This window comes from Sceloporus occidentalis, unplaced genomic scaffold (assembly GCF_023333645.1).
Source record: "Sceloporus occidentalis isolate IW3139 unplaced genomic scaffold, rSceOcc1.0.p SCAF_13, whole genome shotgun sequence".
Taxonomy (NCBI): Eukaryota; Metazoa; Chordata; class Lepidosauria; order Squamata; family Phrynosomatidae; genus Sceloporus; species Sceloporus occidentalis.
Window position 1 is genome coordinate 1020773 of NW_028316993.1, and position 21065 is coordinate 1041837.

At 45.4% G+C, this 21065-nt stretch overlaps 1 protein-coding gene across 1 annotated transcript; it reads left to right on the plus strand.

Annotated features, from left to right (window-relative positions):
• Nucleotides 1-5410: 5410 nt before the first annotated feature.
• BLVRB (biliverdin reductase B) lies at nucleotides 5411-14999 on the plus strand. The gene is made up of 5 exons (XM_089478815.1): nucleotides 5411-5577; nucleotides 10574-10735; nucleotides 10836-10925; nucleotides 12474-12605; nucleotides 14065-14999. The coding sequence occupies exons 1-5, from the start codon at nucleotides 5493-5495 to the stop codon at nucleotides 14226-14228; spliced, it is 633 nt and encodes a 210-aa protein (XP_089334941.1). The 5' UTR covers nucleotides 5411-5492; the 3' UTR covers nucleotides 14229-14999.
• The last annotated feature ends 6066 nt before the right edge of the window (nucleotides 15000-21065 follow it).

The following is a 21065-nucleotide window of genomic DNA, read 5'->3' on the forward strand; positions in this document are numbered from 1 at the left end:
AGGATCCAGCATCCGAGGGGGACGCGGGGACACCCAGAAAAGCAAGCCAGGCCTGGTCCAAACAGGCCTCCAGTGACCTTTCCTGGAAGGGAAAAAAAATGACCTGTACAGTGCTGGGTCTTTCTCCCCTCCCTCCATGGCTGATGGGGCTAACTGGGGATGCTGGGACTTGCCAGCACATGGTCTCAGGCCCCCAGAAAAGAGGGAAGTGGCAGGACAAGGAGGAGGCCTTTCTCTCTGTCTCTCTCTGGGAAAAGAAAGAGGACTGTATGTCCTTCCCCTACCTCATCTTGTCCGCTGATTCTTTCACTGCTTTTAGGACTGGCAGAGGGTGATGCCAAGGCTGGTGCCCACCCAGTGTCTGTCTGGCACCTCAGCTGGAATGCCTGCCCTCCCTACACACACATATACTATATACTATATATATATATATATATATATATATATATATATATATAGTGTGTGTGTGTGTGTGTGTGTATACACACATATGTAGAATATGTATCTATATATAGAGATATATAGGTATGGAGAATATATATATATATATATATATATATATATATGGAGAACTGGCTGAGAAAGCCATCTCCTGTCTCTTTCCGATGAAGCCCTGCGGCCTTCCCATCTCTGCCCGCTTACCTCTCCGGGGCCCAAAGGATGCTCTTCCTGGCGAGGGATGCAGGAGAAGAAGGCAAAGCGGCCGTCCGCTGTGGTCCAGCCTCAGCATCACTAAGCACCGCCGGCCAGGCCTTGGCAGCCAATCCCGGCTTAAGCCCAGCCCAGTGGAAGAGAAGGAAGGAGAGAGGGAGGGGGCCCTTGCTTGCCTGCCTGCTTGCCTGATCTCCCCCTCCCGATGCTAGAAGCGCTTTCCAGGAAGGGAGGATGGAAGGCAGGCCATCTGCAAGGTGGAGCTAATGGTAGTACCCACAAAAGTGGGGGGAGGAGGAAGGGTCTCTATTAGGGGCTTAGGCTGCAGCATGGCAGGCTTAGTGCAGCTAATAGTGGTACCCCAAAAAGTGAGGGGGGGAGGAAGGATCTCTATTAGGGGCTTAGGCTGCAGCATGGCAGGCAGGCTGAACCCGTCAAGCTTGCCCCCCCCCATGCCTGCCTCCCATGCTGCAGCCTGGGCACCTGATAGAGACTCTTCTTAGTTCCAACTCAGTTCAAGTGGTTCACTTAAACCTATCCTGGGCTTTTCTTGGCAAGGCTTGTGGAGAGGAGGCTTGCCCTTGTCTTCCCCCTGAGGCTGAGAGAGTGTGAGTTGGAGTGAGTTTCCATGGCGTGGGCCAGGATTCGAACTCTGGCCTCTGGAGTTGTGGTGCAAACCTATTTTTTATTTATTTATCTATTTTTATCCTGCCTTTCTCACAAGTTGGAACCCAAGGCGGCTCACAACATATATATAAACACACACACATATTAAGACAACATTTTAAAAACAATTAAAATAATCCAATTAAAACAGTAAAACATTTTAAATACAACATGCAAAACTGAAAGCATACACAGTTAAAAATAATCTAACCACTAGAGTTGGAAGAGACCACAAGAGCCATCCAGGCCAACCCTCTTCCCTGCCATGCAGGAACTCACAATCAATCATGTCCTAATCCAGCAGATCCCCAAACCCAGAAACCTTCATACTGCACACAATTACTTGCGCCTGGAGGAAGCAAAACGCTTATTTTCAAAAAGCACTGTGTTCGTTCCAAAAAAAGAAAATATGTCACCAGGTTATTATTATTTTCCCCCTGTTTTCCAAAGTTTCCAAATTTTCCCACCGATGTTGGGATTTGAACCCTGGTCTCTGGAGTCGTTGTCCTTAGGACTGGAGCGTGGCTTTGGCATGGCTTCCGGACTCTTCAGACACATGCATCATTTAAATAGCATACCCCAAAGTGACCCAAAGCAGCTTTATTTCGGCCCGTCTGTATGGGCCCATATTTCCCTACTTGTCTCCAAGACAGGTTCCAAATACAATGGACCTTTGGTATCCACTGGAGTTTGGTTCCAAGACCCCCAGGGCTACCAAAATCCATGGATGCTCCAGTCGCAGGATATACAATGCCCTGGTAAAATGGTATCCCTTTTTAGAATATATATATATATATATATATATATATACACAGTATATATATATATATATACACAGTATATGAATATTTTCAGAGGAAAGAGACGCCATTTCTCCAAGGAGAGATTCGAATCCTGATCTCCAGAGTCGATAGTGCAATGCTCCTATTATGCTGGCTCTCAAGACTAACATACTTTGGCCATCGCAAGAGACAACAACGTGATTCATTGGAAAGGAGATAATGCTCAGTAAAGTGGAAGGTGAGCCAGCATGGTTTGAACGCTGGACTACAACTCTGGAGAACAGAGTTCAAATCCCTGCTCAGGCCTTTGACGTGGGCAAGTCACACTCTCTCAGCCTCAGAGGAAGGTACTAGCCAAAAAAAACAACCCTCCGAATAAATCTTGCCAAGACCTTCCCCCCAGTGACAGGGTTGTTTAAGTCTGAAATCTGAAGGTACACAACACAACCAACAACTAGCTACAAAGCTGCAAGAAAAGAGGAAGCTGTTTTAAAAAGATGGATTGATCCAATCAAAGAAGCCAAAGTTGCCCTGAGCTTGAAAGCTCTTAGCAGGGCAATTGGTATCTGGAGCTTTTAGGGGGGGTCTCTCATTCATTGGGTGGCCATAAATTGAAGCCTCCTTGATGCAATTAACAACAACAATAGAAGAGGCAAAGCCTGTTTCTAGGTGCATGAGCTGCATTCCACACTGTCAGCAAAATGCAATGGCTTTTTGCATATAAATTCACAGGAAGGGATTGCAAAAGGGGACTGGGTAAAACACACAGCCCTGATGATCATGTATGAATGCATTTGAGATGTGGAAAGTCCCTTGAATGTTGGACTATGACTCTGGAATCCAGGGTTCGATTCTGGCTCAAGCCATGGAAACGCACCAGGTGCCTTTGGACAAGTCACACTCTCTCAGCCTTAGAGGATGGCAGTGGCAAACCCCCTCTGAAGAAACGTGCCAAGAAAACCCTGTGTTGCCATAAATCAGAAATGTCGTGAAGGCACACAACAACAACATTCTCATGGATACTATATCTGAAAGGATCATGATGTTCTTAGACCTGAACTCTCAGCATTCCTCACCAACACAACTAGTCATGAACACTTGATAGCCATTCTGGTTTAGGGCTGATGGGAGTTGCAGTTCCCAAGTCTGCTGTACACACCTAAAACTCAGATATCCAAAATTCATTTCCGAACCCGGTGGGTGCTGCCATCTTCAGATGAACATAGACAGTGTGTGCATGTGTGTGTATGTTCACTATTGGTCACGCTAATACACTATTAATGGGTTCAATATTTTCAATTTTGAGTTAAACTTCATATTGAAACACGCTGCCTTCCATGTGCCTTAAGACGTAAGACTGCAGCTTCCTGAAACTCTTTCTCATGTGACTCCTTCTGATGAAATTTTATGGTGTATTACAAAATACAGAAGCAGTGTAGTGTAGCGGTTTGGGTGTGGGACTAGGACTCTCGAGACCAGGGTTCGAGGCCCTGCCGCACCAACAGAACAATACACAGCCCTTACTGTCAGGAGGTTCTTCCGAATGTCGAGGTGGAATCCCTTTTCCTGGAGCTTGAATCCATTCCTCTGGGTCCTATTCTCTGGAGCAGCAGAAAACAAGCTTGCTCCCTCCTCAATATGACATCCCTTCAAATATTAACCATGAAATCACTCCTCCCTACTAAGGGTCACCAGTATATATATCTTCAGAGAATGCAGACATGGAAGATACACACACACACACACACACACACATCTCTCTTCCATGCCAGTCACAGATGCTGGCGAAACATCAGGAACAAACTCTTCTAGAACATGGCCACATAGCCCCAAAAACCCACAAAAAAACTATGGATGTTGGCCATGAAAGCCTTCGACTTCACAACTTCCTAACAGTAAGGGCTGTTCGACAGTGGGACACACTTTCTTGGAGTGTGGTGGCATCTCCTTCCTTGGAAGCCTTTAAACAGAGGCTGGATGGCCATCTGTCAATGGGGATGCTTTGAGTGAGAGTTCCTGCATGGCAAAATGGGGATGGACCGCATGGCCCTTGGGGTCACTTCCAACTCTAGGATTCTTTATTATTATTAATAATAATAATAATAATAATAATAATAACAATAAACCATATAAGATAAATACATTATTACCTTGTTACATTCATTCAGTTGCATCAATTTTCTTTTCACCTCCCCTCCCCATCCCCTTCGTATAAATTTCATGTGTTATACATACAAATTTAAACCGCCTTCTTGTTTCTTCCTCTTTTTCCTCTTCCTCTTTCCCGTTATAATTTCGTTCCTTATCTTGCTATCTTTTACTCTCTTATGCCCTTTAAAAAGAGTGTGTTACTACAATCCTTAAATGTTTCTTTTTTACATGTTAAGTTCTTACGCTTTATATTTCCAACAACCTACCTTATTCATCCTAATAAAATATGTTTTATAAACCCAGCTTATCCTTAATGTCACAATACCGCCTTATTATAATCTTTGTCCTCAGTGCGAATACACCGTTTTTGCACAATTACTTCTATGCTGATGTATATTTTCCGTTGTTGTAAATTTACACATTACTGTATCTTATGTTCATCCACCTTTTATAACAATATTTAGTAAAGGAGTCCCATCTTAGCTCTTCGTCGTCAGTTTCTTCGTCTTTCAGTAAATTCATCAGATACTAGATTCTCTTTATTATTATTATTGATTTTTAGATAAGACAATATACATAATACGCATCACATAAAGACATTTAACTTATAGCGACGTCTCACAAATAGAACTACATATATTACATGACTAAAATATATTCTAAAAGTCATATAACATATATAATATATAATCTAACTTCCTTCTACCTAGAGTTCTCTCATTTATTGTCTTCAATTCTTTTATCTTCCTATCTTTATTTCTGCATAGTCTGCCTTAACTCATCCTTCCTTTATATCTACAGAAAGAATTCTGGTTAAAAAAGGGCCACCTCTATCTTTAAATCAAGTCTTAAAACTTTGTATATATCTCAATCCAATATTTTTTGGCTAAGATGCTAGGATTCTTAAATATAGGACTTGAAGGCATGCAGTGACACCAACCAGCCGCCAGAAGGCGCTGTTGGACAACATCCCCAACTGGCCTTTGGAGACGCGCTGACCGTCGAGGGTCGAGTCCCGGGGATTTTTGCAGCCAGCCTGGAAGGAGCGGACGGGGCTTTCCAGGGCTGGAAGCGGCTTGATCGGGGCCGGGCTGCCCGGAGCTCCTCCCGGGAGGCTGGACCGGCCGAGCCCAGGGGCGGTGCAACGAGACGGTGGCTCCTCCGACGGCCCTGCCTCCCGGGAGGAGCTCTGGACGGAAGGGCTTGGGCTGGAGGACGCAGCAGCAGCAAGCAACAACCAGCATGGCTGCAGCCTGCAAGAAGATCGCCATCTTCGGGGCCACCGGCATGACCGGCTTGGCTACCTTGGCCCAAGCCATCGAGGCTGGTGAGAGGCAAGGGAGGGTGCTAAGGAAGGTGGGGAAGGGGAGGCAGATCGAGGGGGGGTTGTGTCCTCCTTTGCCAGGACACCTCCTCCCTCCCTTCCAGGAAGCATGCCAAAACCTTTGGCCATTGCAGAAAGCATCCACTTTGGAGGCTGCTGTCGTTGCCTTGGCTCTGTGCTAGGGAATCCTGGGAAGATTGTAGTTTCGGGAAGGGAGCAGAGCTCTCTGACAAAGCTGTACAGTTCCCAGGATTCCCTAGCCTTCAGCCAAGGCAGTGCAAGCAGACTGAGACTGGATTGTTTCTATAGGTGAATAGATATTTTAGGAGTGTTTTTAAGGCTTTGATTTGAGAGGTGGGTGGGGGGTGTCCTCCATTGCTACAGGGTGTGTCCTCCTTTTCCAGGACACGTCCTACATTTCATCCTTCTGTCCAGGGGGATACCAAAATGCCCTCCCTTTGGAGCATGACTAAGAAGCATGGATTTCTATTTATAAATGACTGTTTTTAAAGGATTTTCTTAATTGTGTCATGTCCTCCATTTTTCTGGAATGTCCTCCATTTTGCAGAGCCTTGTCCTCCTTTGCAGTTAAGATGTCTGTTCACCCTGAGTGGAGGAGAAAGAGGGTTATACTTGTTGTTGCTGTTGCTGTTGCTGTTGTTGTTGTGTGCCTTCAAACCCTCTCCTGGGTTTTTCCTAGCAAGGTTTTTTTCTGATAGGCTTTGCCACATTGCCATCCTCTGAGGCTGAGAGAGTGTGACTCAGCCATTGTCATCCAGTGGGTTTCAAGCACCGCAGAGATCCATGGGGCAAAGGCATTAAGAGCCGCTGGCGACATGGCCAGGGACTAGAATCATAGTCCACAGGTCCCTTCTTATGATATGGTTGCCATAGGTCAGAAATGACTTGAAGGCACACAACAACAGCAAAGGCAAAGCTGTCACAGTGTTTCTTGGCAAGGTTGCTTCAGAGGGGAGGTTTGCCCTTGCCTTCCCCTGAGGCTGAGAGAGTATGACTTGCCTATGGTCGCCCAGTGGGTTTACATGGCTGGGCCGGGATTTGAACCCTGGTCTCCGGAGTCATAGTCCAATGCTCAAAGCACTTCACCACGCTGGCTCTCCCCAAAAATGATTTATTCCTGCAGTGTGGCAGATCTCCAAAGCTGGGTGAAATTTCCAACCCAGGGAAAGGGTTATTAATAGCATTTCCCATCTGTGCCCATGACCCTAGCCCCCCTCTTCCTCTTCTTTATCCTCCTCCTCCTCCACACAACCCTGCAAGGTAGGCCCTGGCACAGTGCCACTGGCTGTGGAGCCTCACAGTTTCCTGGCAAAGGGCAGAAGCTAGTGGCTGCCAGTTCCACATACACAAACACACACATGCTTCAGCCTCCTTTGGCAGCGCTGGCATGCATAGAACGCCCACTTTGAGCAGGCGGGAACCAGCTGTCCGGATGAGTGGCAGAGATAAGTAGGAAAAGGGTGGATTTATCAGAGGTAGGCCAACAGATGGGCTAGGGCGATGGGGAGGTGGTAAGCCGGCCCTGCCAAGCACGCCTGTTTAGCCAGGGACAGAAAGAGACTCCTGTGTGGGTTGGCTTTGAGGAGGCCTGAGCCTGTGGCAGGCTGCTCTTTCTGTCAATAACAACCACTGTGTTAGTCTAGATCAGGATTGCAAAGGAATCTTGTAGCACCTTTCAGACAGTTAGTCTCAAAAGTGAAGCCGAAGGCTTTCATGGCTGGCATCCACAGTTTTTTGTGGGTTTTTCGGGCTACACAGCCATGTTCTAGAAGAGTTTATTCCTGACGTTTCGCCAGCATCAGTGGCTGGCATCTTCAGAGAATGCATTCTCTGAAGATGCCAATGAAACGTCAGGAATGAACTCTTCTAGAATATGGCCGCCTAGCCCGAAAAACCCACAAAAAAACTAAGACTCAAAAGTGTTGCAAGATCCCTTTGCAACTGAACACCCAGGCTGCATCTACACTGCAGACTTAATCCAGCAGACGTTATCGGTCTGGGGATTCTGGAGGTATGAACTGCCACAAAAACATTCCATGGTGGGCACACACAGTCCCTGGTTGGCACTTTGTGCAGCCCTCCTCTAAAAGCTGAGGTCCCCTCCTTAAAACTTCTGCAAAATGACATTGTTCAGCCTGGGCCTGCTGGCTGGGGTGCATTTCTGCTGCTCTTGTGCCATTGTTTATGACAGTGCCAGCTGGCAAATGCCAACTGGGTCCCCTTGGGATACCAGTGTTGAGTGGGAGAGTGTGTGCTGCATCTCTGGTCCTGCCTACTCAGAGAAAACAATGTCTTGCAAAACTACCATTCCCAGAATTCCCGAGCGTTCAGCCAGGAGAATTAAGGCGGTCTCAAACTGGATTATTTCTGCAGTGTGGATTGGTCCGATAATAGAAGTGCCCATCTCCTGGCTCTCCTGCCTGCCCTCTGGCCTTCCACCCCTGCTTCTCTGCCTTTAGCTGTGCCAGGGTGGCACCTGCCACATTCTGCTCCACTGGCCTCCCAGCATAGTTAGGGAACTTCCCCTCTTGGGAGAAGGCCTGGCATCTTTTTTAGCCTTTTCTACTGGCATCAGCAGATCTTGAGGTTGGGCTTTGGGTCTGGGCTGCTTTCCAAATTTCGGAAAGACAATTAAGATTTGTCCTTTGGAACCATTAGTCATGGAAGCCACCAGGGGAGAGGTGATGTTTGACTTTAAGGCAAAGTAACCAGGGCCTGGCATCCAAAGGCAACCTTTAAATGGACTGCTTGGAGACAGTGGCCGTGGTGTTGTGTAATTTCAACACGTGTGTAAAGTGGAATGTTGCCAGGGAGGAGTGACACCGTCCTATATGATTGCCAAAGGCATAATTTCCCCAAATACAAAAATAAGTAGTTGGGTGGAAAAAGCATTAGGCTGTTGTTTAGGTGGAACAAACTCCTTAAAGCAGACTATGGTCCAAAACACACTGGAGAAATAATCCAGTTTGAGACTGCTTTAACTGTTCTGGTTCAGTGCTAGGGAATCCTGGGAATTGTAATTTATTGTGGCACCAGAGCTCTCTGACAGAGAAGGCTCAATGTCTCAGAAAACTACAGTTTCCAAAATTCCAGGTCTGTTAAAGTGGTCTCAGAATGGGATAATTTCTCCAGTTTGGATTGGACCTACAATAGAAGTTTGCAATCACCTATATGAGAGCCAGTGTTGTGTAGCAGTTGGAGCGTCGGACTCTGACTCTGGAAACCAGGGTTCAAATGTCTGGAAGATGTCATGCAAAAAAGTAACTGGCCATGCTGTCTGGGGGATTCTGGGAGATGTGATCCAAAAGGGTAACTGGCTCTGCTGACTTGAGTAAGTTGAGTAAGATGCCAATGTGGTTATACAATGAAGTCAAGAAACCAGTATGAGGACAAAAGATCACTGCACCACCAGGAAATAACATGGTGGTGATTTTCTCAAAGGCACATACATTCTGCCTGACTGAATGCATAGGTGCAATATTTATTTTGTACTTTATTCCTTTCAAATGCATGAACCGCTGTCAGAACAAAGCCAAGAAGGAATCTGAAAAGCAAATGACTAATATATAACAGGAAAGGAAAAAAGCATTCCAGGTGTGACATTTGTGTGACCCTCTAGATGTTATTGGAGTGCAAGCCCCAGCATTCCTCAGCAGTGGTCATGTTGGCTCAGGCTGATGGGAGTTATAGTTCAACAACAACAAGGCCCTGGCATTCCCACCCCTGGTGTAGATCGATCTGAAAACTGATTCTAGTTTCTCTCTTGTGATCCTTCTCAGTTCCAGTTGAGTTCTTTTTCCGGCAGCCCAACCAACGTCTTCTTTCCAAGGGCTCCTCCCTTCATTCTTTTGACCTGTAGTAGCTCCACAGTCGGTGCAGCTGCACTAGGAAGGCTGTGGGGCCACTGGAGGACAAAAGCATTGAGGCTGGAACATTATTAAGGAACATGGAGAAACGGTTTTAAAAACTGCAAAAAATCACTTAGTAGAGAGCTAGCATAGTGCAGTGGTTTGAGGTTTCGACTATGATTCTGTAGACCAGGGTTCGAATCCCCACTCGGGCATGAAAACCCATTGGGTGACCTTAGGCAAGACACACTGTGTACTGAAAGCCAAAAGTAAGTACCAGACTTTCCTGTTTGGTATATATTTTTAGCAAAGCACACTGTCTCAGCCTCAGAGGGAACCCCCTCTGAATCACAAACCTTGCCAAGAAAACTCCATGGTAGGGTCAACATAAGTCAGAAATGATTTGAAAGCACTCAGCAGCAGCACCAGCAACAACAACTTTGAAAGGGCACAAAATACAAAAGCAACCAAAATGAATGGGAGCTGATTCTGCAGCAGACTCCCTTGGATGCATTTTATTTTTCACTTTGGGGGGAACAAGTGATGGAGAACTGATTGCGGTAATAGAATTAGGAACCTCACAACTTGTAGGGAGGCGATGCCTCCCACTTCCTCATTCATCTTGAACTTGAGGCCTCCCACTCAGTTTGTCTGAAGAACAAATGAAGGGAAATCCTTTTCCACACGGTCAGACCACTAGACTTGGTTGAGATCTAGTACTTCTCCTAAGCTGCTCCCACGCTGCAAAATTAATGCAGTTTGACACCATTTTAACTGTCATGACTCCATCCTACGGAAACCTGGCATTTGTAGTTTGTTGTGGCTCCAGAGTTCTCTGATAGAGAAAGTTGAACATCTCACGAAGCTATGGTCAAAGTCGTGTCAAAGTGCATTAATTCAGCCATGGAAACCCACTGGGTGACCTTGGGCAAGTCACATTCTCTCAGCCTCAGAAGAAGGCAAAGACAAGCCCCGTCTAGACAAATCGCACCAAGATAACCACATGATTGGTTCGCCTTACAGTTGCCCTACGTTGGAAACCACTCAAAAGCACACAAGAACAAGAAATACCTGCTTGCTGGATGCCACCTGCCAAACAAGTCTCATTCTACTTCTCTCTTTCATTCCAGGTTACCAGGTGACAGTGCTGGTGCGAGACCCCATTCGTCTCCCCCCAGAGCTCCAACCAGCGCATGTAGTGGTGGGAGATGTGCTGAACCTGTCGGATGTTGACCGAGCCATAAAGGGCCAGGATGCTGTGATTGTGATTCTGGGCACACGGAATGACCTCAGTATGCGCTGCTACATCCTTCCATGTCTCCTTCTCCCACCAGCCCTCAGCCCACCGACTGTTCTCCTGATTTTTCTGTTTCCATCTCTCTCTCTCAACAGGTCCCACCACTATGATGTCCGAAGGTACTCGGAACATTGTGGCAGCCATGAAATCCCATGGCATCCGCAAAGTGGTTGTTTGTCTTTCAGGTAGGGGTATATGTGTGGACTTGATGGGAGTAGCAGACATGGATGAATAGCAAACATGGATAGATATATTCAAAAATATAGCCATGTTAGTCTGTAGAATCATTATGTAGAGAGATCTTGTAGCACCTTTGAGAGTAACTGAAAGACAGAAGTTGGCAGCAGGAGCTTTCGTAAACTTAAGTCAAATGCATTTGAGGAAGTAGAGTTAAGTCTACAAAAGCTCATGCTGCCAACTTATTTCTTTCAGTTGCTCTCAAAGGTGCTACAAGATCTCTGTACATATGGATGCATATGTTTCACATTTTGGTGGCAGCGAGAGTGCTTTCGTACAGTTAAGGCTTGTGTGCCGACTGTGCCATTTGCTTGAGATGTCAGACCTGGCCACAGTGAGACATGCCTTAGTTACAGCCTATTTAGATTACTGTAAAGTGCATCTAGACTAGATTTTTAAATAGGAAAGCATTTAATTGATACAGTTATAGAAAAGTCTTTGTACCTCTACCTGTTTTAATCTTGTGGTGGGAGACCTTGAGTCGCAGACCTAAGAGATAGACAAGATATAAATCATGCAAATAATTTAAAACCTTTGCCAGAAAGATGTCTTCCTGAACCCATGGAAAGCCACCACTTCCCCCAGTCTTATTCAGTGAATCATAGGATCAGAGAGTTGGAAGAGACCCCAAGGGCTATCCAGTCCAACCTCATTCTGCCATGCAGGAATACACAATCAAAGCACCCCCAGGCTCTGTTTAAAAACTTCCAAAGAAGGAGACTCCAACACTCTCCAAGGCAGCGGGTTCCACTGCCAAACAGCTCTTACCTTTAGGAAGTTCTTCCTAATGTTTAGGTGGAATCTCTTTCCCCGTAGCTTGAATCCATTGCTCCATGACCTAGTCTGCAGAGGAGCAAAAACAAGCTTGTTTCATTTGCAATGTGACATCCCTTCAGATATTTCAACATGGCTATGTTATCTCTTAATCTTCTATTCTCCTAGCTAAACATAGCCAGGTCCCTAAGTTGCTCCTTACCTTTTACCAGACCTTTAATCAGTTTGGTCTGGACACGCTCCAGCTTGTCACTATCCTTCTTTAATTGTGGTGGCCAGAAGTGGACGCAGTATTCCAGGTAAGGCCTGACCAAAGCAAAATAAAGGAGTACCACTATTAAAACAGGTAGCTGGTGCAAAGGGTTTGGAATTGACTCCATTTTGTGTGAACTTGCCATCTCAAATGGTATGTGCCATGTCATTTCCATGCACCTTGCTTTAAACAACAGTAATGGCATAGTGGTTTGAGTATTGGACTGTGACTCTGGAGGCCAGGGTTCGATTTCCAGCTTTGCCATGGATACCCACAGGGTGATCTTGGGCAAGTCACACTCTCTCAGGGGAAGGCAATGAAAACCTTCCTCTGAACAAATCGTGCCAAGGAAATTCCATGATAGGGTCACCCTAAATCAGAAACGACTTGAAGGCACACAACAAACAAAGGTTATTTCAGGTAACCTGGAACAATGTCCCATTCTGTTTGTGTCTTTGCCCCCATGTAGCCTTCCTCATGTGGGATTTGGACAAAGTGCCTGCCAAGCTACGGCCGGTGACAGAAGACCACATCCGGATGCAGCAGATCCTAAAGGAGTCGGGGCTAGACTGTGTCTATGTCATGCCACCCCACATTGCAGGTATGGGCTTATGATAGTGGGGCTGCTAGTGCCCATCCTGGCATTTGAGATTGTGCCAGATTTTCAAGAAATGGTTTGAGGCTGGGCTGAATAGTAGCTCTGCTTATCTGGACCCTGTGTATTTATGTAAGGAAAGCCTTTGCTGATCTGCATATGCAAATAGATTCCAGTCTCTGCATGTTTTGGCCTGCATTGCCATTCTTGTCTGGCACAGGCCTTAACATGGTAGGAGTACTGCAAGCCACCCACCCATGCTTTTTGGTGCTAAATTAAGAGCCGATCTAGTCATGACGGGGCTCTGCTAAATTTGCTGCGTTCTTTCTCCATTAAGACAGCTGGGGAAAAATATTTCCATAAGCCACATTTACATGCATGTATGTCACAAACAGGATTCCAACCTAAGAGTACATCTGCACTTCAACACAGTCATAGCAGTTTGACCCCACTTTAACTGCCATAGCCCCATCCTATGAAAATTTTGGGTCACTTTGGAGGTATGCTGTTTAAATGATGCATGCGTCCTAAGAGTCTGGAAGCTGCGCCAAAGCTGTACTCTAATCCTCAGGCCTGGATTGTGGCTTTGGCACAGCTTGTGGACTCTTAGGATGCATGCATCATTTAAACAGCATACCTCCAAAGTGACCCAAAGCAGCTTTATTTTCGCCTGTCTGTATGGGGCCTATAAAACACAGATTTCCTTATGCTATGGCCATATCCAGCTACTATGACTGTATAGTTCTGACACACTCCTGGTGGATAATGCAGAGCAAAAGGGTGATGGGGCTCAGCCTGGTCTATCATCCCTTTCTTCTAATCCAAAAGCATGGCACCCTGATGTCAGGTTTGTGGTCCCTCTGCCCAAGCTCAGGAAAGCTCTGATTATGCTGATATGTCCCTGTGTTCTAGTACATGATAGAACTAATGCAGTTTGACACTACTATGCCATGTCTCCCTCCTATAGAATCCTGGGTTTTGTGGTTTTATGAGGCAGCAGCACTTTTTGGTAGAGATGGCTAAAGCACTGTGTAAGAATCACAAGCCTCTAATTCACTATACTGTACAACCTAACATAGGCGAATGACATTGTTTACACTGTTTATACCCTCAATGCACCAATCAAAAGTAAACTAGATGAACTATTCCTGTAATGTACTACAATGTGTATGCATTCAGACATCATAAGTAATGATGCTGCATATAACAAACTGTTTTTACAATTCTGCCTTGTGCAGAGCTTAGACATGTTATACTTTTCAGGACTCCAGCTCTCACAATCTCTCAGCTGCCACAGCTAACTATTTACTCCATATGCCTGTCGCATCCAATTTTTAAAAAATCTGCACATGATTTTGGGAGCAAAGGGTTTCTATTCCATGCACAGTTGCAGTGTTGCCTCCCTGAATGGTCCCTTTCTTGTATTTACCTGTGGTGCCTAATCTGATCTCTCCTGTCCCTCCAGGTGACCAGCCCCTCACAGGTGACTACACAGTGACTGTAGACACCTCCAGTGGATCCAGAGTGATCTCCAAACATGACCTCGGGCACTTCTTCCTCAAGTGCCTCACCACTTCGGAGTACGACGGGAAAAATGTCTACCTCTCCAGGCATTACCCCAAAGAATGATGCCAGCTGCCGTGCCCTTCTCTCTCCTTCCACCCTCCACCTCCTTCCAGGATGGAGGATGAAGGGCCCCTTTCTCATTGATAAAGGGAAATTCTCAGTTGCTTTGCTTTTTCCGTTCCCTGCCATGTGACTCCCTCTCTCTGCCTTTTGTGCTCTTCAGTGCCTTTCTCCCATTAACATGAACCCTGGAGATGGAGAAGGACCCATCCAGCACCCTTCAGTGTCAAGAATTTATATGACCACCATTGCATGTCAACATTTCTAGTTGTGGGGACAGAACTTAGTGTGTCACACTCCTGACCATGTTGTGCTTTGTGCCGTGATTTGGGGCTACAACTTAATGTCAAGGAGGGGAAAGAGCTGTTGCATGTTTTGGGTGTGGGGTGTAAGTGAACAAGCTGTTATTTTCCTAGACCAGCACTAAATGTAAAGGTTTTAGACTTACACACAACTAAAGCAGGCAGAACAGTCACAACAACATAGCCAAGACTTGCCTATCAGAAGAGTAATGTTTGTGTCATTGTTGTAAATCTCTGAGTTTTTACTTCACTGGAAGTGAAGCAATTAATAAATGCATTTTTAAAAGATTACCAACCAATGCAAAGTGCTACATTTGTTTTGGACTGGAAATGCATTCATGTTGACTAGTTACCCTGCTCTGTTTGCAGCTGAGAAATACTCTCATCTTCCTTGCTGAAGACTTCTGTGTAACTTGAAAGCATACATACTTGTAACAGTCAATTGAATAAAAAAAGTATATTTTGACCTATATATTATTTCAGATTCTGATATTGCCATAACAATCCAGTTGAGGCTTGTTTGGATATTATAATGTCTGGTGTTGCAATTAATATAAAACGGACTCACAAGCTGATAAGTTTCCAAAGGCAGTGGAGACAAGGCTTACTTCTTCATGAACTCCAACATAGTATTGCAATGGTAACCTGACAAAGATAGGAGCCTGAACCCACTAAATACTACACAGCTGCAGTAGGAGCACATTTGATTTTAATTAAAAGAGACATTACACCACAGATATAAAACTTAATCCCCCATTATCTTTGAGAACAATATAACATTATTATTTCACACAAGGATTATTGGGTAAGCCCTTACAGAAAGGCCTTGGCTTGCTAGTAATAACAATAGAGATTGATCAAAACTTGATTATTTCCAGAGGTGTTAAATGCTGTATGAAATGTAAATGCTGCCTTTTGACTGCTTACAATAGGTAATGTTTTCCTCCTTTGGGGGGAAAAGCCTATTGTTCAGTTTATTAAGACCCAGCTGAGTCTAGTTGAGTCTGAATGGACCGAAGAGTAGTACAAGTTCAGCTTATTGGGAGATAAAATTGTTTTTAAGGGTTTTTAATGCATCTGAATTCACAATTCACAAAAGCTTGTGTCAAATAAAACTTGGTAGATTTTAAGGAAAGAGTGTGGTATAGTGGTTTGAACAGGACTCAGGAGACTGGATTCCAGTCTCAAACTGAACTATGGGCCCAAACAGACTGGCCAAAATAAACCTGCTTCAGGTCACTTTGGAAGTATGCTGTTTAAATGACACACGCACCTTAAGAGACCAAAAGCTGCACTCTAGTCCTTAGGATTGGAGCATGGCTTTGGCGCGGCTTTTAGACTCTTAGGACGCATGTATCATTTAAACAGCATGCCTCCAAAGTGACCCGAAGCAGCTTTATTTTGGCCTGTCTTTTTGGGCCCTATAGCATCTTTCTATATCCACACACAGATCCTGGAAGGACTGCAACTGTATGGTGCAAACAGGCTGCTTTCTCTCCCCACATTGGGATATTTGTAGATGTTTTCCACAGAACTAAGAAGGCTTGCATAGAAGGCGAATTTGCAGTTATGTGGCCTACCCACCGTGGGAGGATCCTCATACCCCAAACATGTAGAACTAGGTCCAGAGCTTGGGAAATTTCCATTTTTTTGGACTACAAGTCACAGAAAGCACCAGCATGGTAAAGTGATTTGAGCATTGAACGAAGACTCCAGGAGACCAGCATGTTTATCACACTATACTCTTAAAGTGCTACTATTCCACTTTGACTCCTCTAGCTGCCTCCTGTTGCATTCTGGGATTGGCAGTTTTAAGGAGAAGTTCTCTGCCTGAGAATTCTAAATACCCCTCCTTAAAACTGCCAATCCCAGAATGCAACAGGAGGCAGCTAGAGCAGTCAAAGTGGAATAGTAGCACTTTAAGAGTATAGTGTGATAAACATCCAGGTTTCAAATCTCCGCTCAGATGTGGAAACACACAACCCAAGGGGAAGGCAATGGCAATACCCCCGTGAATAAATCTGGCCCAAGAAAACCCTAGGATAGGGTCACCAGATCTTAAGTTGACTGGAAGGCACCTAGGAAACAGCTTAGCTTTTCAAGCTATCAAAAGATAATGTTGTTATTTGTGCTGCAACAGACTAAGAGTGCTACCTCTATGGACATTTCTAGATGATAGTTCTCATTTAGTTCGTTTTACCATAAAAACAACAAGAAGTCTTGGAGGGCCTTAGACAGCAGAGTGGACCATCATGCATCCCTCCAGATGTTGGACTGCAATTCCCATATTCCCTCAGCCATGTAGCAAATGGTGAGGTACTTTGTAGTTCCAGTCGAACAGTCTGTGTTTGTTGCTGTGTGTCTTCAAGTCATTTCTGACTTACGGTGACCATAAGTCAGAAATGCCTTCAAGGCAGGCAACAACAAAAAAGATGAAGCAATCAAGGGGTTTTCTTGGCAAAAGATTTGTTCAGAGAGGGTTTGCCTTTGCCTTTTTCTGAGGCTGAGAGAGTGTTGCTTGCCCAGGTTCACCAAGTGAGTTCCCAGGGCTGGGGGGAAATTCGAACCCTGGTTGCCAGAGGGTTCATCCAATGCTCAAACTACACCACACTGTTGTATCTGGATGAGTGCAGTTTCTGGTGTATCCACTGAGGGGAGTAGTTGCCTTTACATTGGCCCAGCCATGATCTATAAGATGGCCTAATGGTTTTTGTAGCAACAGATGGATATGGCTTTGTTGTTTTCATGTACCTTCCCACGTTGAGTCTAACTTATAATAGCCATTATGTAGAGAGATCTTGTAGCACCTTTGAGACTAACTGAAAGAAGAAATTGGCAGCATGAGCAGCATGAGGTTCCCAAAGACAGGAAAACACTGAGATGTCATGCTGGGGTGCGCATACTGCTGGACAGATTGCTGCAGTCCACTCACATCTTGAAGGGTTCCAGATTCCCATCTCCTGGGATGCTCCAGATTGTGAGCAAGGCTGACATCCAGTTAGTGACATACACAAGCATGCGGATTATGTACGTGTTTTTTCCAATGCAATGGTTAGACAACCCCCCACCCATGGCATGAATAGGGATGTACATTTTGGAACCATTGCACATCTGGTAGCATATTGAAATGCAGTAATGTGGAAATGCACATTGCCTCTCTGCATTGCCTTTGTGTATTGGGCATTGCCATTGCAGAACCGGCTCTCAGAAATGGATATTCATGAGTGATCCACATACACTATGTTACACTGATATTCAGAATGGGGTTGTGTAGTGGTTGATGGTTTGGGATGGGATCCTGGAAGACCAGGGTTCAAATTCTTCCTCATTCATAACAACACATTAGAGGAGCATGGCCAGTCATAACAATCCATTAGAGGAAAGCAAGGGCAAAGCTACTGTGAATCAATAAAATCCTAGGAAGGGACTAACTTAAATTTGGCAAGTTGAACATGAGAGCAACAGCTACTTATCCATATCAGGGACCAAATTTGCAACCTTCTGTCTAAAAATTCTTCCACAGCTGGGTAGGCAACAGAAAATCCTCCAGATGCTATTGGACTGCAGCTCCCAGCATCCCCCATCCTTGCATCTGCAACTTAGAAATACTAGGCAAACCCTAAGAGAGAGGGGCAGAGTTTAGGAAATCACCCTACTCTTAATAGATGAAAAACCAGGCACTTCTGTCGGTGATGCTTTGATCTGGATTTCCTGCATGGCAGAATGGGGTTGGACTGGATCAGGGCCCTTGCGGTCTCTTCCAACTCTATGATTCTATGATTCTATGGATGGTGGAAATGGTAATAGTTGTAGTAAATCTAAGCAATTCACAAGCAATTCCTTCTCATCTTATTATAAGTCCAGCAAATGTTTGCATTCTTTTCTAAGCATTAAATGAGAATTCCTTATTACCATACTTTCCTTATTAGTCTTTTTATATATATGAAAGGCCAGGGGTTTCCCTGGGTGGGGTTTACCTAGCAGTTCCCAGGAGGGGAAAATAACAACACAATGGCACGTTCACACCTCATTGTATTTGTGTTAATCCTATTTCTCTATCCTGAGGGTCTCTTGGCATTTCAGCTGCCCTTACAGCTCCGGAAAGCCCCTGGGATGCTCCCAAATTTGCATCTGTAGAGATGCTCCCAGACCTTGACCTTTTTCCCTGTCAACGGGGTTCCTTTTTAAATCGATTTGTATTTTCAACAACTCTGCTAAATGCATTGTTGCTCTTTGCTCTTGTGATGTGCCTCCAGCCCCAGACTTATTTGGTTCCTAGGAGATCCTTGGCAGGATTTCTTCAGCTTGCCATGATCTTCCTCTGGGGCTGAGGGAGGGGGATCCACACTGGAGAAATAAAGCAGTTTGGCACCACTTTGCCACGACTCTCTCCGACAGAGTTTGGGCACAAAGACCTTGGAGCAAGACAAAAAAACTTGGGATTAGTAGTAAATAAGTTTATTGGTGAAGCATGTGCCATTACAAAAGGAAAGCAAAACAAATATAGCAACGACACACTGTAAAAATCCATAAAAGCATTAAAAATAATAATAAAATAAAACATCAAACACATCAAAAACACTTTAATAATAATAATAATAATAATAATAATAATAATAATACATTGCTTACGAAGTTAAAACCAGCTTTAAAACAGGATATCGCAGAGAAAGGCTGAGATAAATCTAGATAGGCGTAAGAACTAGATACACTGAGACTATATATATATATGGTTGAATTACAGAGCTGGGAATATTCAGGGCTACCTCTTCAGAGATACTTGTCTGGTGTCCCCTTATAACAAAATGATGAAATGTCAATCAGAGTCATCATTGTTTGATACCAATCCTAATTCTTTGCATAGGGCATTGATTGATAAATTGGACACTCCAATAGGTAATGAGACAGGGCTTCAACTGGGTTGGGTTAGTACTTTTGCCACCACTGTTTGGCACAGACCTGGCACAGAGCTTTTGGGAAACCTCAAAAACCTGGGATTGGTACTTTTGTAAACCCTCTTTGGCAGAGAAGGCGAAAGACCTTGCAAAACTACAAATCCCAGGATTGCAGAGGATGGAGCCGCTGCACTTAAAGTGGTGCCAAAGAGCAGCATTGGCTCAGTGCAGATGCCCCAAGGAGAGCAGAGAGGGGGGGCAGAGGGGCTCTTACCTGAGTAACTTGGCCAGGTAAGGAAGCAGCCAATCAGAGCTCTCCTTTCGGAAACCCACCAATGAGGGCCAAGTGGCCCTTTCCCCATCTAATTCCTTTTTGGCTTTAAAAGTGGTCCCACTCCAAGCGAGGAGCTGGGACTCAAGGAGAGATACCTGGAGACCTGTATCCTTTTGGAAGCCTTGCGGAAAAGTCGCCCTCGAGATTCCTTTGGCCATTGAAAGGAAACTCTCGCTTCCTCTCCTGCTTCTCCTTCCAACAACAGCCCTGCCAGGGAGGCCAGATCCGTCACAGCCAGTCCCTGGGAGACCATTCTTCCTCATCCCTCAAGTCCAGCTGCAACTGGGAACCCGCCTCGGCCGCCCATCCAATTCCACTCCCAGCTTGGTAGGTAAGAAACCCTTCTTCTCTTGGGGCCCTGCAATCCTAGGTAGGGTTATTCAGAAAGCTAGATGCATCCCTCTAGTTATTTGATGCCGTTTTTATATTTCTAGCCCGTCTTTACTCCAGTTCTTTCCCCCTCCCTCTTTCGTCCCAACAACAACCCTGCGAGGGAGGCAGGGAGGACGGGGCCCCCCTTGGGTCGCCAAGGAGGGGCAGGGATGGAGGGCCAACGAGGACCTTGGCCATCCCAAATAAAAAGAAAGCTCACCTTCCTCCCATTGAATGCAAACCCCCCATTGCACTGACTTAAAGTATCAGTGGAATATTTAAAAGCATAGTTTAGACATCCCAAGGAAAGGGGCAGCAAAGGGAGCAAGGGAATAGGAAGACACCAAATGGTCCAGTGGATGTTGTGGATTCAAAGATATAGCCATGTTAGTCTGTAATGTCAGTAGGTGAAGAGATCTTGCAGCGCCTTTCAGGTGCACTGGGCAGCATAAGCTTTCGTAGACTGAAGTCTACTTCCTCTGATGCTTCATATGTATGAGAGGGGCAGAAATGGTGGTTTCTTGCAGCCTCTTTTTTGCCCCCCAAAAAGGGGGGGGGGTGACAATGGTGTAACCTAGCCATTGACTCAGCTCAGGGTGGAGTGGATGCTGGGGCCATTGCATTTCATACACAAAGCCCATCCTGACCTGTGTCTTCTATCTCATCCTTTCCAGAGGAAGCATCATGGCTCCTGTCAGCACTTGCAGCATCCCTCAGCAGCAGAGGGGAGATACAGTAAGAAGGTCCCTCCGGAGATGCAAGCACCTCCTGCGCCTCTCTGACTCCAAACTCTTGCGTTACCGCTTGAAAAGGTGTCAGGACATGAGGCTTCGGGTGCTCCTGAATAACACCCATGGCCACCTGCAGGACTGTGCAGCTGAGCTGAGATGGCAGCGCTATCAAGAGTCATTTCTCCAGCCAGCACTCCCAAATGCTA